This window comes from Simochromis diagramma, unplaced genomic scaffold, assembly GCF_900408965.1.
Source record: "Simochromis diagramma unplaced genomic scaffold, fSimDia1.1 OVJJ01000514.1, whole genome shotgun sequence".
In the NCBI taxonomy this organism is placed as follows: domain Eukaryota; kingdom Metazoa; phylum Chordata; class Actinopteri; order Cichliformes; family Cichlidae; genus Simochromis; species Simochromis diagramma.
This window is the reverse complement of record NW_024387346.1, coordinates 2,029,974-2,047,246: the sequence shown is the minus strand read 5'-3', so window position 1 is coordinate 2,047,246 and position 17,273 is coordinate 2,029,974. Positions and strand designations below refer to the sequence as shown.

Genomic DNA, 17,273 nt, shown 5'->3' with positions numbered 1-17,273 from the left:
CCACTAACGTCCTGACTGTCGCCCTCAATATGCTTCATCATTTTCTGGTGAAAGTAATCACCGTATGGATGCATCTAAGGCTCATGTTAGTTGATGGAAGTGGAAGGCTTGTGTTTCCTGGAGCTGTGAGGAAATTTCCAGAGTGCTTTGTAAACGTGAAGTTACATCTTTTCCGTGTTTGCCATGCTGTGTTTCTGCTCTGCAGGGGCACGTGTCAACGCCAAAGATAACATGTGGCTGACCCCTCTCCATCGCGCTGTTGCATCTCGGAGTGAGGTGAAAACACACACACACACAGGCAGTGCAGTCAGGGAACCGAGCAGACAGATGACTTTTCTTTTCAGGTCTCAACCAGAACTCACGCTGTTCTCCATCTTAAGGAATCTGGGTTACAGCAGTTCATTGGCTGCATAACTCCCAGTATCCATACTGGTAATTCATCATAGCAGGACTAGCTGAAGGCTCCACTGGCTGTGTGCCCATTTATAGATATTCAGGTCGCACTTATTATCAGTGTGATGGCAAATTCTCGTCTAGTTTTTGTGTTTAAAATGTTTATATTAGCCAAGTTTATGATACCAAGTATCATGGGTTTATATGTACACGTTAAGAGTGGTTAGAGTCTTAGCAAGCTCTTGCTTATTAGACTGTATGTATTTATGTGACAGATTAACTTTATTTTCAAATTCTGATCACTGTCTTTACATTTAAGTGCAAGATATTCCAACTGTTCAGAAGTCTTGATCCACCCCTCATTTCTTTGCCAGGGAAATGGGAAGTTGAAACATGACCAAACAACCAGGGAAATATAGTTTGTAAGGATAAAGCAGAGTTTGTACAATTCTTACAAGGCTGAAAGTCAATGTCTGGAATGAACATCCTAATTCACCAACATAGCCTGAGCTCTCTTTGGCAAGCTTCTGGAGTTGGCTGTAGCTCAGGTGGTAGAGCAGGTCAGGGGTTCGATCCCAGTCTGCTCCAGTCTGCATGCCAAATATCCCTGAGCAAGATGCTAACGCCGATGCATCCATCGGAATATGAATGCATATGAATGTTAGATAGTAAGCACAGGAATGACAATGACGAGGGCCGGTATCCTGAAGCGTTTCCATGTGTCCCTGCTGCAACACACCTGACACCTAACCCTACTCAAGTATATTTAAATAAAAGTGCAAGTTTTAAAGAAAAAATGTACTTCTAAAAGTACTTTTATTGCACCTTATTCATTCACTCAGGAGTTGCTGTGACATGAATCAAATGGCTGAATTGCCACCTGCAGTCCAGTTCTATACAGTCTTTCTAATGACCAACTAATATTATTTAGCTGTGTTGCAGCAGGGACACATGGAAAAGTTACAGGACGCCGGCCCTCGAGGAGTTCGACACCAAAAGTACTCAAGTGAATGTACAAGTTGTGTAAAGTGCTTTGAGTACTCAGAGTAGAATAGAATAATCCTTTAATTGTCCCACAAGGGGAAATTTGGCTGTAACAGCAGCCAGAAAGACACATATACAAACAAATAGTACACAGGACACAGAATAGAAACATACGCAATTTTTCTTACATATTTACATTAAGGATAATGGTTACTATAAACACAGTACTGTACCATTATTAAGTGAAATAAAAATAACTACAGATAAGAGGCAAACCAGGTTGTAGTGCGAATTGGTTGATTAAATTATTGCAGTTACAGCGCAGATGTAAACATCTGTTTGTTGGGAGCAGTTCTGATTGTACAGTGACTGACAGCTGCAGGGAGGAAGGACCTGCGGAAACGCTCCTTCATGCATCGAGGATGCAGCAGTCTGTCACTGAAGCAGCTCTGCAGTTCAGCAACATTTACATACATGGGGTGGGAGACTCTGTCCATCAGAGATGTTATTTTGGCCAGAGTCCTTCTGTCTCCCACCACCTGCACTGGGTCCAGGGTGCATCCCAGAACAGAGCTGACCTTCCTGATGAGTTTATCCAACCTCTTCCTCTCAGCTGCCGATAAACCGCTGCTCCAACATACAACACTGTAAAAAAATGACAGATGCCACCACAGAGTCATAGAAGGTCTTTAAAAGCGCTCCCTGGACTCCAAATGACCTCAGCCGCCTCAGCAGGTAGAGTCTGCTCTGACCCTTCCTGTAAAGAGCATCAGTGTTGTGGCTCCAGTCCAGTTTATTATTCAGGTGAACACCCAGGTACCTATAAGAGTCCACTATCTCAATGTCCACTCCCTGGATGTTCACCGGTGTCAGTGTGGTGGGTCTGCGTCTCCGGTAGTCCACCACCAACTCCTTGGTTTTCCCGGTGTTGATCAGCAGGTGATTCTGCTGACACCAGTCCACAAAGTCCAGAGTCCACTGTCTGTACTCTGAGTCGTCCTCACCTGTGATGAGGCCGACTATGGCAGAGTCGTCAGAGAACTTCTGTAGGTGGCAGCGTGGGGAGTTGATGGAGAAGTCTGCAGTGTAGAGGGTGAAGAGAAACGGTGCCAGCACAGTTCCCTGTGGGGCCAACGTACTGCAGACCAGTAGAGTAGAAAAGCGCTATGTAAGAATCGGTCCATTTATCATGTACTTTCTTCTAATTCGATTAAGTAGTCCAAGTCTGGTTCCCTGAAAGCAAAATATAAGGAAATAAGTTGTGGCTCAAGACTTTTGCACAGCTGTATATACAGAAAATATGTTGCTCAGTTAATGTTAAACAGTCCTAGGACGTGTTACAGGTTTAACTGTGTTCTCACTGATGTGCTGATTACTGAGAATAAATACTGTTATAGGAACAACAGCATGAAGTATGAGGAAATCCTTAAATGAGGTGAATATACTAAAAAGATTAGAATAAATAATATCTGATAATTTTAATATTAATTATAACATTAGTAAGGCTAATTGTAAAATCATTGATGCCTATGCGGAGCTTCATGTGACATCTCAGTGGGAGTGTCTTCCGTTAAATAACCTAAACTCACATCGTTACAAGAAAACTCTTTATTTATTTATTTGTTTCAAAGCCACTTTAAAAAAATTCCTCCCATTTCAAAGATAAGCACCACTTAGATAGCGCTAGCTAAAGAAAAGAGCTGAAGTAAAAACTGTCTCAGTACGTTAGTCAGGAGGGGATTTACAAAGAGGAAGCTTACCCTGTTTTAATGGCATTACTTTCATTAGTTAAATAATGTTCTGAGATATCAGTTGACTGATCAGTTTATCTGCAGGCTTGGACTGCATTTATTCAGGTGTCACATGATTCAGGTATGTGCAAAATTCCAAATTCTTCCTCAGGAGGCTGTTCGAGTCTTGATCCGCCACTCTGCTGACGTGAACGCGCGGGACAAGAACTGGCAGACGCCGCTGCATGTCGCTGCAGCGAATAACGCGCTGCGATGCGCTGAAATCATCATCCCACTGCTGAGCAGCGTCAACGTGTCAGATCGTGGTGGACGCACTGCTCTCCACCACGCTGCCCTCAACGGCCACACTGAGGTAAAGCAGCCTGGAGCCGTCTTTTTAAGCACTGGAAGTAAATGATCAGCACGTAAGCTGCAGAGTGGGGCCGCATTCGGTTGCGCTTCACACTGCAGTTCACAAATAAACAGGCTGTGACGTAACCGTCCTTTGTGCTGTTCTGGTTGAATAGCTTGGTTGAAGGAAACAGGTGGGCGAGTGCAGCTGTGTCACTGGGATTATTAAGTGGGCTGTGCATTTTGAAGCACTCCTCATCTTAGACAGAATCATTCACCAGCGTGCCAGATCTAAAATTAACAATGAGAGGCGGCAGATTTGTGGAGCGGAGCTGAATGGACGGTGCCTTCATTTCTGCTCGATAGGCCCTCCGGTGTGTTTATGCGGCGACTGGGCTGAGAGATGAGATGGATTTACAATGCTGTTATAAAAAGACCCGCCCACTCACACATCCTGTTGCGCACACCTCCCTCTAATATTTCCTTCTCATGTCCTTTCTGTTTATTTGTTAGATGGTAAACCTTCTCCTCACTAAAGGAGCCAACATCAATGCCTTTGATAAAAAGGATGGCCGAGCTCTGCACTGGGCAGCTTTCATGGGTAAGAGACAAAAGTGAAGGTTGTTAAGCACATGTCACAGAGATAAAGGAAACGGAAAACCAGTCCAAACATAACAAAAACCTACCAACAAAAACATAACAACAACCTCTAAGGTCTACAAATACATCAGCGGTTCATCGGAGCAGTGCTTCGGTGAAAAGGACGACCAATCAGCTGAGTGTCAGTGTTTCTTATAATCCCCCTTCAGGTCACTTGGATGTGGTGTGCCTGCTGGTAAACAAAGGCGCAGAGATCAGCTGCAAAGACAAACGAGGATACACTCCGCTTCACACGGCAGCCTCCAGTGGACAGATTGCTGTCGTCAAACACCTGCTCAACCTGTCTGTTGAGGTCAGGACACATACACCCACGTAAACACACGCTTTTGTCCCTAATTTTCAAACAGTCCACATTGCAAACAAAAATACATTCAGAAGTTTACTTTCACTCCGAGTGCTTCGAGTGATCCCTCACAGTAGAGAGGATGTTGTGGAGAGTAGTTAGATCCCACTCCAGCTTTTCAAAATGCCATCACTGTACCTCTGCTGTTTCAATGTGAAAACTACCACTAACTAAATAAAAGAGGGAAAAAAAGATACATAGAGTCAGATTTTCCTTGAATCTAAAATGAAATCCTCAAAACATTCCTTCTGCGTGTCACTCATACGCCTGATTGTTTACTTCAGAATGCCCTACAGAGATAGACAGACAGTCCCTTCTTGAGTGAACAGACCAATCCTAACATGACCAGCATTCATTGCATCGTTCACAAGTTAGAGCCAGCTCATTCTTATATACCTCAGAAATCTGCTGCTGACCTCAGTAAGTGAACCATTTCGTTCACTTCTTTTAGCTAGCATATAGCATAAGCATAGAGTCTATTACTTTTATCTAAACATAAACTATTATCTAACCCAAATATGCCCTAAATATTTTTACTAGCTTTATTGCTTTTTAATGGAGTTATAACTGATTTGACACGTACTAGTCAAGTTGAGCTGATTGTGCTGTTTTCCCTTTGCACCTTGAAAGAGTTTACCTAGTCTTTATATGTTTCTGTTTTCTCTGACCACAGATAGATGAGCCCAATGCATTTGGAAACACGCCTCTCCACGTGGCCTGTTTCAATGGTCAGGACGCTGTTGTCAGTGAGCTGATTGATTATGGGGCCAATGTCAGCCAGGCCAACAACAAAGGCTTCACCCCGCTGCACTTTGCTGCTGCCTCCACACACGGAGCGCTCTGCCTGGAGTTCCTGGTCAACAATGGGGCCGAAGTCAATGTACAGGTACAGAGAAATATAGTTACTGGCAAGACTGGAGCCCAGCTATTATTGTATATCGAGGGTAATGGTGATGTTTATTTTTATTTTTATGGAATAAAAAAATACAGACTTAAGTTTAGACACATTAAGAGGTGTTTTAGTATTCTGTGGTAAACGAGTGCTGCTGCAATTGAACCTGAAGTGTCTGTGTCGACAGTTCGAGTAGTTCAGCTCAGTTCAATTTCATTTTATCTATACAGCGCCAAATCACAGCGACAGTCGCCTCAAGGCGCTTTATATTGTAAGGTAGACCCTACAATAATACGTACAGAGAAAAACCCAACAATCATATGACCCCCTGTGAGCAAGCACTTTGGCGAAAGTGGGAAGGAAAAAACTCCCTTTTAACAGGAAGAAACCTCCGGCAGAACCAGGCTCAGGGAGGGGCGGGGCCATCTGCTGCAACCGGTTGGGGTGAGAGAAGGAAGACAGGATAAAGACATGCTGTGGACATGCTAGTTGGTACAACATGCTAAATGCTAAAGCTAAAAACTTTTTTAGTCAATGTTTTGGGCTTTCTTGAAAATGATTTTAAAGTGTTGAAATAAATGAACTGTGGCTATTTGCCGATTAATTAAATTTTGCAAAGTAAAGCAGAGACAGGAGAAATACCCTTCAGTTATCTTATGAGTGCTGATGTTGCATAATTTGTCCACCAAAGGCAACAGGGAAGTTGCAGAATGTTAAATGATAAATATTACCAGGATTCTACAATGTCGAATGAGAGGATTACGAAATGTAAAAATGTTCTAGAAAATACTGAATGTGACCCAAAGAACACCGTCCCCAGAGTCGAGCACAGAAGTGGCAACATTACGCTTTGGGGGTGTTTTTCTGCTAAGGGTGCTCATTAAAAAACACTGAAGTCTGAAGTCCGTGTTTCATTCGAAACCTTTTTTTCTTCTCTATCCACGTTAGAGTCGGGATGGAAAGAGTCCTCTCCACATGACTGCGGTTCACGGACGGTTCACTCGCTCCCAGACCCTCATCCAGAACGGTGAGACTTCTTTATGCTTGTGTTTGTCTCGCGGTGTCTTAAAGCTGCCTTAACTCCACAGGGTCATTATTTTTTTCGCGTTTTGTTTCAGGCGGAGAGATCGACAGTGTGGACAAGGATGGCAACACTCCCCTTCACATTGCTGCTCGCTATGGCCACGAGCTCCTCATCAACACGCTTATCACCAGCGGAGCCGACTGCACCAGGTTTGTTTGTTTATTTGTTGACTTGTTGAGAATTTTGTTGGTTACAATGACGTGTTATGCAGATAAAGAGATATCCATGTCTTTCCCCAAAGGCGAGGAGTCCACGGGATGTTTCCTCTTCACCTGGCTGCCTTGAATGCGCACTCTGACTGCTGCCGGAAGCTGCTGTCGTCAGGTAGCTAACTGGGAAATGGTGCATGATGGATTTAGTTAAACTTAGCTTTGCCTTATTTTCTGCCCTGTGGTGCTACAGTTTCAAAGTTAGTCAAAGCTTGAAATAAAGTAAATGTTTGTAAATGCGAAAAGTTGAGAATGAGGCAATGTAGAAGCTCAAATTGATACCATAAGTGTGTCTAATAATAATCTCGGACGAGTTTGACCTCAATGTCAGAGGCCATGTTTTCTGAACATTTTCTGAATGCAATAACACAAGAAGGAAGTCAGCTAGTATTCTGAAATTGATACCTGAGCGGTGACCTTGGTGATTGCCAGTATTTTCTAACATTAGTAACAAAATTTGCTGATTTAAAATTCAAAATTCTGATATATCGTCCTATGATGTTTCCCGTCTTATTGAGACGTACAAAACATTATATTTGTCTGCCTGACCTGATACGATCAGCTGGCTGTTGTGTTTGTGGGACTTCAAACAGGTGTGGGCAACATGTGGCACATCCTCTGGTGGACAAACTATCCAACTTCAACACTCATAAGTTCCCTGAAGAAGGTTTCTCCCATCTCTTATTTATTAAAATAAATGCAGACATTGATAGACTGGCATATAGCTAACATCAGCTGATACATTGGTTGGTCTTTAGCCTGCACTACATGGTCCTTTTTTTCCTGGTGTCACAGGAAGCATTCTTTGTATGTACTCGTCAGCTACATCACAGCGTGTCCACAGAGAACAGGAAGTCGAGTTCACGAGCACAGAGTGTAGCTGCTCAGCAAGCGCCTACAGAGCGGAGGAGGGTGAACTGGTTGTTTCTGAAAAAAAATAATAACTAGCTAGCAACAGCTGATGAAAAATGCATGAACGGATGCTATTTTCATTAACAGCATTTTGAGTCAATCAAACACAAACAGTGTTTTATGTGCTTTTGTCTAAAAAAGTGAAATTATTTGCTATTGTTTGTTGTTCCAAGAACGCCGAGTCAGCATTTCTACGTATGTGCACGTTGCCCTCAGTGTGCTGACTGAGGACTTCTGTTGTCTTAATTTCATCTTGGAGTGTAACTTCAGTGAGCGTTGAGTCCAGCTGTTGTTCTGCACAGGCACGTCCAGCTCCAGCCAAATTCAGGTCACAATGCTCCTGAAAAGACAAGGCCTCAGTCTCATTACTCATTTTCCCTCCGGACACAGTGCATCCCTGTGAATTCTCCTCTATCAGCAGTTATCTTGTTTACATCAGAAAGTTTCCGTGTTGCTTTATATCTATATGTCTATAGATGAACAATCAGAGTAATCTGCTGGTTGTGCTGTAAAATAATTTTCTTCTCATATCATCTGCTAAACGTTTATTTCTGAAAACAGACGAAGAAACTTTGCATTAAACAAAAGTTGGGAAAAGACCCGACTTCTTCGTGCTTCCAGTTAACTTGATGATTTAACAAGGCGCCAGCGCTTGTGTGTGGATGAAACTGGGCTCCTCACATGGCTCTGCTAAGCTGCTGCAGCGAACAACAAAGAAGTCATTTACATGTGTTTGTGTGTTGTGCAGCTGCAGTACTGGGTTTGGTCAGCAATGCTGTGTTTGCTGCACCCACAGCTAAATCTTGGATTTCAAAATCCTTCATACCGTGGATCTCAAGAGTGATTTCCTGTCAGCTATGCAATTGTAGGTCTAACTCTGATAATCATGTGGATGTGAAAGAAAGCGTACACGTGTACGTGCAGCCTGTGCCAATCTGAGCCTGGACTCGGTAAGACTTATAATTCAGTGCTATAGAAACAGCCCGTTACAAGTTTCAAATATTCTTTAAAGGCCTTTTTGTTCATTTCCACAATTTCTTTCAAATTATGACTTTGCATGGCTTGTTTTGTCTAAAGAATAACATTAAAATGAGCAGTTCGGAGGAGCAACTGAAAATGATCATATTTAAGAAGCTAAACTGAGTAAATGTTTCAGGATGGGAAGAAATGTGCACGACTTTAGCACGAGTCCACCAGTTTTAGAGAAAATGCCTTCTCGGAAATGCATCCAAAAATTTACTAGTAATTTCTCCTCCAGGAATAATAACTAGGTTACTCCAAAAAGCGTAGTTGTGAGCAGTTTCATGGTGGACGCCATCTTTACTGGGTGACTTTGGTGTTTTCATGGTGCCGTGGTGACTTTAGCACGGGGTGGTGTGCCAAAAGAAATCCCAGTTCCTACATGAAACTACTAAGTAATCACAATGTTTCAAAAAAGAAATGACTGTTGAGTTTTGTTCAGTTTTTGTGGTGCTTACTTCATTCCATTATATTTAATGCAAAGGCAGAATATGTCTAAAGATGAACAATCAGAGTAATCTGCTGGATTATTAGCAGACAAAAGGTGAATCCTATAAATGTAAACGAGCTTTACCTCTAAATAAATGTACGTTTCCTCTGATTAAAACGTCCCATGTAAACATTGCAGAACCATAATAATGGATTAATTTGATGATGACTTTATTTATCTGCGTATCTGTAAAAATCCTAATCATCCTACAGTGTCAAACGTCCATTTAATTCAAGCTGTGTTGCGTTGCGCCGTTTGCCTTGTTGCACTTTATCCTGTGAGGCTGTCTGAATGTGTCTCTGACCTGAAGATAAGCTGTGTGGCTCTCTCTGTGTGTAACCTGTCCTTGTATTTTCCTCTATGTGCATGATCGTCTGTGTAACCCTCGTTTCCCCACCTGTCACACTAACCCCTGTCTCCCTCTCCGCCTCCTTCTCTTCCTCTCTCTCTGTGATGGCTGCTGCTGTCTTGTCTGGCCCTCCTTCGTTTCCCTGCGCTGCTCCCATCAGGTCGGAGGTTTAGCATAATGTGTAACGACTCGGTCCTGTCTGCAGGCTTTCAGATAGACACTCCAGATACGCTGGGGAGGACCTGCCTCCACGCTGCTGCTGCCGGAGGGTGAGTCCATTACTTTCCAGATATGAGAATATAGTCAGTGCAGCAAAGGTCTGAGGAGAAATTGCCAGGTGGAACAAATATGATAAAATCTTCCAGAAATGGAAAATCATTTGTGTTCTGACATCAGCCAGGACATGATAACATTAGCTGCTGTGGTAACGGAATAAAACCAGTGCCTGTGTTAGCCTCGGCATGATGGTCTAAATATGAGAACAAGTCATGGTGTTAATGGCATTAATTTGATTATGTTTTATTTATTGATTATGTTAAGACAACAATCACAACAATCACATGGCCCCCTATGGGCAGGAGCCTCTGCCAGAACCTGGCTCAGCAGTTCAGTGTTATGCTGCATGTTTTTCAGTAACCAAACATTTTCCTTTTGCCTAAGGATCATAAATCCTTCACCTGTAAGCGTCATTTTGAGTAATAACTGCCGTCTCTGTGTTTTTGTGCAGTAATGTGGATTGTGTCAAGTTGCTCCTGAGCAGTGGAGGAGACCACAACAGGAGAGATAAGTGTGGCAGGTACTTCATGTTGCTGTGTGGAGAACAGCTTTCTAAACTTTTTAAGAAACGTCAAAATAAAAAGGAAAGAAAAAAAGCAGATTGGTCTTCAAATTCTTGTGTATGGTATATTTTATTCTATTTTATTCTACTGTATATAGTATTTTATTTTATTCTATTCTGTACTTTATTTATTCTTATTATATTCTAATTTTTGATACATAACTTTTGCACTGTCCACTTCCTGCTGTGACAAAACAAATTTCCCACGTGTGGGACTAATAAAGTATCTTATCTTATCTATCTTATCTATCTTATCTATCTTATCTTATCTTATCTTATCTTATCTTATCTTATCTGTTTCCCTTTGATTGCATTTTGAATTAAGTTACTTTTGTTGTCTTCATTTGAATCTCTCTCACTTCCAGGACTCCTCTTCACTATGCGGCTGCCAGCCGTCACTATCAGTGTCTGGAGACTCTGTTGGCATGTGGCACTGCCATAAATGCCACAGACCAGTGGGGGCGCTCCGCCCTGCACTATGCTGCTGCCTCAGATCTGGATAGAAGGTGAGCAAGCATTCAAAAACTTTACATAAAGCTGCAGCCACTTCTTTCTTTTTTCTTCTTTTTTCTTCTTACATGCTGAACTTGGTCAAGTTGTTGGCATTTTCAATCCAAAGTTATCTAATTATATTTATATTCATATTATTTTTTTATTTCGGTTTGATTTTGAGTTTAAGTCTAAAATGCTGTGTTGTAGACAGTTCCTTGGGGGACTATGTGACTCTCTTGTTGCTTCACTCTGTTTATTAGCTGCTCTGATCTTTGTACTGAGCACACTGTGGCTTTTAAAACAGCAGAATGCTCCTTTGAGAGCCTGAGTTTGCAGCTGGATGTACTGCTAAAATAAAGCTTCAGGCAATGATCCTGTTTTCACATTGTATTCACACATTTCTTTAAAGTATTGCATTGACATTAAACCATCTTCACTACATCTGGTTTAAAAGTTAATTTAACATTTAAAGGAGAAGGCCAGCTAGTTTAAAATGAGCACTTTGGCTAATACTGTCACGGTAACGCTGAAGAAATAAATGCACCAATACAAGCATTCGAAGACGCTGCATGCATTTGTGTAGAAACAGTATACGTCTGGTTACTATATTACAATGATAAATACTTATGCTGATCAGTGTATAAGCAGCATTTCACTGTTGGGTTTCCACCAGGTGGAAGAAGTTATCAGTGCATCTCAGTAGATGTGTTGAGCAGAGTCCTCCACGTTTACCTCAGTCACAAAAATGAGTGGAGACAGACGTTAACAGGTTATCGAGCGCCTGGCTGGGAGCTGAGCTGAGCTCTTCACACCCCCTCCATGGTGCATCACAAATCTGGCTAGCTGTCCTATGTTACCACATAAAGAAACCTGCTGAGCCATACCTACTGTTTCCATGGTAACCAGAGGTGATGCTGTCACTGAGTCATGCATGGTCTGCAGGTTTACGTTCAGTATTAGTTCAGTTAGCGTGTTAGCAGTGGCAGGTGATGATGCACATAGTTAAATAGGCTGTTTTGTTTTTGTTTTGTTAATGCGTGTTGTATGTATGTAGTATATTGATACTTAATGTCATCCTATCTCTACGCCCATCTGATTTTTACCCTGATCCTCTGTTTGTCTCCTCCCTCATAGACGTCGTGTTGCTCTGGAGCCAGAGAGTGAAGGCGTTCAGGCAGAAAGGGAGAAGGAGGCAGCACTGTGAGTGGGAACAAAATCTACTGAAATTTGACCAAAGCTATGCACAAATCTACAATACATGCCAAAAACTGAACGGTAGAACCGCATCTGTTTAAATGAAACTGTAAACAACAAAAACGACATTTTTGAGACATCTCCAAAAAGAGATGAAATAGACTGAATACTTAGATTAAAAAAAAACTGATTCACTGAAGGTAATGAATAAATGATTAGCATATAGTAGTATAGAAAATTTATAAATTCTATTACTATGTAGCCAAATGTGATTAGCTTAAAGAAATAAATCTATCAAAATATATCAAAGTAAATAGTAATGTTAAAAAATGGAACAGGAAATATAACAGGTGATTTTCACAGTTTTCTCAAAGTTTATTAATGAAAAAAAGAAACAAAAAAGGGAAAAAAAAGAAAACAAAATTGGATAAATAAAAAATTAAAGAACAAATGGCGATAAAAGACTATCATTAAACACAAAGTCTATAGCATACATGTGTGATGTGTAACTGACATTTAGCTCCAGTCAAGACTCACCACTATACATTTAAAACACATAAAACATTTAAAACGTTGTTATCTTGATGTCATAAGCGTGCGTGCTTTAAGCATGTTCTCTGTGGTTCGAGCTGCCTTCTGAAATGACATGTTTGTGTTGCAGATGTTTGGAGTTCCTGCTTCAGAGCGGTGCTACGGCCTCACTGAAAGACAAACAGGGTTACAACCCTGTCCACTACGCCGCAGCCTATGGACACAGGCACTGTCTAGAACTGGTCAGTTTACACAAACGTGTGACACATAGCACACCTTAGCCCCTTAACCCCAGTGTGCCCCAACCAGGGCTATTAATGGGGAAAGAGTAGCATCAGCTAGGGATAGACCGGTGGTCACCGTAGCCTCTGAGAGTCACTGAAAATTTGCTTTATATTGTCCCCGCTCTCTGCCCCCCTTTCCTAGCTCTCTCAGTCAGTCAAATCTAATAAAAACCAAAGAGCCCCGAAACAAATCTGACATAGTATTAGCTAGCTGACAGTAACAGGTAAGCTAACAGCTAGCTAAATGTAAGTTAGCTTGTTACAATTTGCCAACAAACTAATTGTCTTTGAAAAAGTAGCAGGCTAAAAACAACAAATTTACTGATTAGTTAATCTAATTTGCTAAAAACAGCTGACTAAAAACAATGGTTTAAATGGGTAGCAAAAGTATAAAAAGGTAATGGCCAGTAATGAAGTCATTTCGATTGGACCCTATTTCTGAACCCTGACTGAATCAAACTGCCTTCACTCTGCACAAACAGGATGTCTCCAGACTAAAGTCCTCACACAGATGCTCACACTCCTGTCACATGTTGTTGAATATGGTTGAAGCCTTACTGAGGAAATGCTTGTACTGTTGGGGAGTGTCTGGAGGGAGTTTCTTTCTCTGCTGGCCTATCATGGCCTATCACTTTTTCACCACATGCCAGAAATCTGGGTGTTTTAAGTTAGAGCATCAAGTCTTTTATGTAACAAACAAACAAAAAAGAGCTCTGAGTAAATCCCTGAAAAACAGAGCTACTTAAATTTGATAAAGCACATGAACAGACGGTGACTGTGTTCACGTTGTTTTTGTTTTGACCTCCAGCTGCTGGACAGAGATGGCGGTCACCAAGATGACTCTGAATCTCCACATGCCAGGAGCCCGCTGCACCTCGCTGTCAGTATTAAACGGATAAAAGGATTTGTAGTAGGTTATCCTATTTTTTTTTTTTTTAATTTACATTTTTAAACAGTAATTTCTCTCTTCAGGCGTACCATGGCCATGCTCAGGCCCTGGAGGTGCTGCTGCAGGGGGAGAGAGAGGTAGACCAAGGGGACGAGATGGGGAGGACAGCTCTGGCGCTGGCTGCTCTCCGTGGTCACTCTGACTGCGTTCACACCCTCCTCAGCCAGGGAGCATCGCCACGCACTACTGATAAGCAGTATGGACGCACCCCGGTGCACCTTGCAGGTGAGCTTAGAAACATGGAAGCATGCAATTTGGCAATTTGTAGAAAAACAGGAAACAGAAATAAGATAGCTGGTCTGGGAGACTGAATTTTCAAAACAAGAGCAAGGATGTTGTTATTTTGTTCCAAAAGATAAAAAAATTAATCAAAAATATAATTTCTATATGTGAAAAATTGTAGTGAAATCAGCATATGGTCGGTGTATATAACACTTTAATCCCTCTGCCAAAGCTTTTTTAAACACACGTGGACTGTGAAACTACAAACAGCTGATTACCAAACCCTGGGATGGTTGTTTAATTAGATGGAAATCCAAGTATAAGATGTGTTATTTATGTGGAAAAGCTTTACACTAAACATCAGCATTGGGTCTCTTATGTCTGAAATTGCTTTGGCCTCTTCCTCCAGCCTTAACTCATTACTTCAGAATCATAGGAAACACTTGTTTTTCGTGCACCTCTGGGCAGGATTCTTTAGTGTATCAAAGGTCATCTTAGTTATTGTGTCCTCTTATTCCAGCAATGTGAGCATCATTTGAACATACTTGAGATGCCTAACCTTTGGACTGAATGTAGCTCTCTGTAGCTTCAGATATCTGCAGTCTTAGAATGGAAGAGTCCTTATTGTTCATTTGAAGCACATGTATGTGCTGCTCACGAGCCTGGGTTGCCTATAACTACACTTCAGATGAACTAAATTTAGAGTTTGTTCCCCATGTGGCTGAAAAAACAGGTGGTTAAATACTTTTTTTTTCTACAGTGGTGACAGAAGTCATCACAACCTTTGTGTCACAGAGCTGATTTGTACGTTTGTGACATCTTGTGTTTTGTTCTCTTTGCAGTGATGAATGGTCATACTACGTGTGTGCGCCTCCTGCTGGATGAATCGGATAATTCAGACCTCGTGGATGTTGCTGACTCTCAGGGACAGTGAGTGACCCTCGCTCCCGCCCCCACACGTCCTGTTTGCTTCGTGCGATTCGTCCCTTTCCGTTTTCCCTCTTAAATATGTCGTCCTCGTCTGCAGGACTCCTCTGATGCTCGCGGTGGCCGGAGGTCACGTCGACGCCGTGTCGCTGCTGCTGGAAAGGGAAGCCAATGTCAATGTGGCCGATAACCACGGCCTCACAGCGCTGCACCTTGGGGTGAGCGCGGAACTTGTGTTTGTGTGGATTTAGTGCAGTCTTTATTTATAATTTCTTTCATTTGTGACAAGAAAGAAGCAATAAGTTTTATATTAGGGCCTATTAGACTCCCATTAACATTTTTAGGAGGGACCTTCTTGGAAATGTGCTTTATTCATTAGAAGACTTGTAAAAAGAGACAAACAGGAAATGTTCTTTCAGATTTGTATTATAGATTCTTATATAGCTTCTGCTCTGTTGTCTCAGCTGCTGTGTGGTCAGGAGGAGTGCATCCAGTGTCTGCTGGAGCAGGAGGCTTCGGTTTTGCTCGGCGACTCGCGCGGTCGTACAGCCATCCACTTGGCCGCTGCCCGAGGCCACGCTTCCTGGCTGAGTGAGCTGTTGAGCATCGCCTGCTCTGAGGCGCCATCCTTGCCCCCGCTGAGAGACCACAGCGGGTACACACCGCTGCACTGGGCCTGTTATTATGGTTAGTGGCACCTGCAGACACGTTTTTAAATTTAAAAAAAAAAAAAGTAAATTCAGTTCAAAACAGACAGTCCTTTGTGAGCAGCACTTGGTGATAGTGGGGAGGAAGAACTCCCATTTAACAGGACGAGACCTCCAGTTAGGAAACTTTTCCCTAAAGTGTGTGTTTGTGTGTAGGTCATGAAGGGTGTGTGGAGGTCCTGCTAGAACAGAAAGGCTGCCGCTGTATTGATGGGAACCCCTTCACCCCTCTGCACTGCGCTGTGTAAGTCACACTGATATCCCGGAGTCGTCTTTTTTGCTACTGGAATAGTGTTTTTCCTGCTTTTCAGAGGCCGATTTCAGTCGCTGAACTCCTGTTTGTGTTTTGTCTTTCAGAACCAATGATCACGAGCCATGTGCATCGCTGTTGCTGGAGGCGATGGGTTCAGACATCGCTGGCTGCTGCGATGCTAAGAGCAGGTAAGAAGCGAGTGTGGACATGTCGCCAGCGCAGCTCCTCCCATGCTGCCGAGCACCATTTGTTCTCATTCCATCCTCTCTCTTCCAGGACTCCTCTTCATGCTGCAGCATTTGCCGGTCATGTCGATTGTGTCCAGTTGCTCCTTTCCCACGATGCACCTGTGGACGTCGCAGAACAGTCGGGTCGCACTGCGCTGATGATGGCTGCTCAGAGGGGCAGGGTCGGGGCTCTTGGTATGGAGTTGTTTTACATGTGCTTATGTTCAGAAAATGAGCAGTGATTTTGTTTTTTATACATGCTCTGTATTCTGTCTTGTACAGAGGTGCTGTTGACCAGCGCCAGTGCCAACCTCAGTCTGACTGACAAGGACGGCAACACCGCCCTGCACCTGGCTTGCAGTAATGTACGTCTACAAGGGGGCACCACGCTCCAGCATTAGTGTTTGGCCCAGTTTTGTGGGACCTTTGTTTACCTGTTTTACTGAAAGGAAGGCTCACAGATGAGACCTCAGTGCTGTTTACTTATGCAGAACTCTGGAGGACTTTTTAACTTGAGTCCTTCTTCTTCCAGGGGAAGGAAGACTGTGTGTTGCTGATCCTCGAGAAGCTGTCTGACACTGCGCTCATTAATGCCACGAATGCAGCGCTGCAAACGTGAGTGTGAAAATACTTTGGCCCTCATGTCTGTGCATATAGGAAACACATGTGTCACTGTAAACAAGAGCTTTTGAAATGATGTATGTAAAGATTTGGTCCAGGATCAGTCCAAGTAAAATAAATAAAATTCGTTTTTCAGATACTGTGAACATTTTATTAAACGAATTTGAAAACCTGTTTCACTAGAGGTGATGTAGTTCAGTTAAACAAGAGTACTTGTGTAACCATGAGTGACATTATGTGTAACTTTCTGTCAGTCCTCTGCACCTGGCGGCTCGTAGCGGTCTGAAGCAGGTGGTCCAGGAGCTGCTGTCCAGAGGAGCCAACGTTCAGACGGTGGATGAGAACGGTACGGTAAACTCAGTACTTATCAGGGCCTGACTGCACACCTGCATGAATGTCTTCCTTCTCTCAGCATGGACTCAGCTTGTCTACTGAAAAGCTTTAATGCTGTTTTCCACGTTTGCTGCAGACAAAACAGTTTTTAAAAGGGTTACCACTCGTTGTAGAGTTAGGTGAGTTTTATAGAGTGCAGGAAGGGTTTTCAAGTGAATTTGGGGTTTGTTACATAGCAACAGACAGACAGGATGGGTATAGAAAGCAGGCCTGTTACT

The 17,273-nt window shown here is 42.7% G+C and overlaps 1 protein-coding gene across 4 annotated transcripts in view; it reads left to right on the top strand.

Annotated features, from left to right (window-relative positions):
• ankrd44 (ankyrin repeat domain 44) overlaps nucleotides 1–17,273 on the top strand; it is a 33,474-nt gene that overhangs the window by 9,730 nt on the left and 6,471 nt on the right. For 3 of the 4 annotated variants that reach the window (XM_040006764.1, XM_040006766.1, XM_040006767.1), the window contains exons 4-27: nucleotides 206–276; nucleotides 3,280–3,480; nucleotides 3,972–4,059; nucleotides 4,268–4,410; nucleotides 5,135–5,347; nucleotides 6,302–6,380; nucleotides 6,472–6,586; nucleotides 6,679–6,761; nucleotides 9,578–9,686; nucleotides 10,145–10,213; nucleotides 10,621–10,761; nucleotides 11,882–11,947; nucleotides 12,603–12,714; nucleotides 13,565–13,636; nucleotides 13,729–13,930; nucleotides 14,770–14,857; nucleotides 14,955–15,072; nucleotides 15,319–15,541; nucleotides 15,718–15,805; nucleotides 15,919–16,002; nucleotides 16,091–16,236; nucleotides 16,324–16,406; nucleotides 16,574–16,656; nucleotides 16,917–17,008. In XM_040006764.1, coding sequence (XP_039862698.1) covers nucleotides 206–276; nucleotides 3,280–3,480; nucleotides 3,972–4,059; nucleotides 4,268–4,410; nucleotides 5,135–5,347; nucleotides 6,302–6,380; nucleotides 6,472–6,586; nucleotides 6,679–6,761; nucleotides 9,578–9,686; nucleotides 10,145–10,213; nucleotides 10,621–10,761; nucleotides 11,882–11,947; nucleotides 12,603–12,714; nucleotides 13,565–13,636; nucleotides 13,729–13,930; nucleotides 14,770–14,857; nucleotides 14,955–15,072; nucleotides 15,319–15,541; nucleotides 15,718–15,805; nucleotides 15,919–16,002; nucleotides 16,091–16,236; nucleotides 16,324–16,406; nucleotides 16,574–16,656; nucleotides 16,917–17,008 — 2,769 coding nt within the window. The remainder of the gene's footprint in view (nucleotides 1–205; nucleotides 277–3,279; nucleotides 3,481–3,971; nucleotides 4,060–4,267; nucleotides 4,411–5,134; nucleotides 5,348–6,301; nucleotides 6,381–6,471; nucleotides 6,587–6,678; nucleotides 6,762–9,577; nucleotides 9,687–10,144; nucleotides 10,214–10,620; nucleotides 10,762–11,881; nucleotides 11,948–12,602; nucleotides 12,715–13,564; nucleotides 13,637–13,728; nucleotides 13,931–14,769; nucleotides 14,858–14,954; nucleotides 15,073–15,318; nucleotides 15,542–15,717; nucleotides 15,806–15,918; nucleotides 16,003–16,090; nucleotides 16,237–16,323; nucleotides 16,407–16,573; nucleotides 16,657–16,916; nucleotides 17,009–17,273) is intronic. The other variant, XM_040006765.1, reaches the window with a different exon arrangement.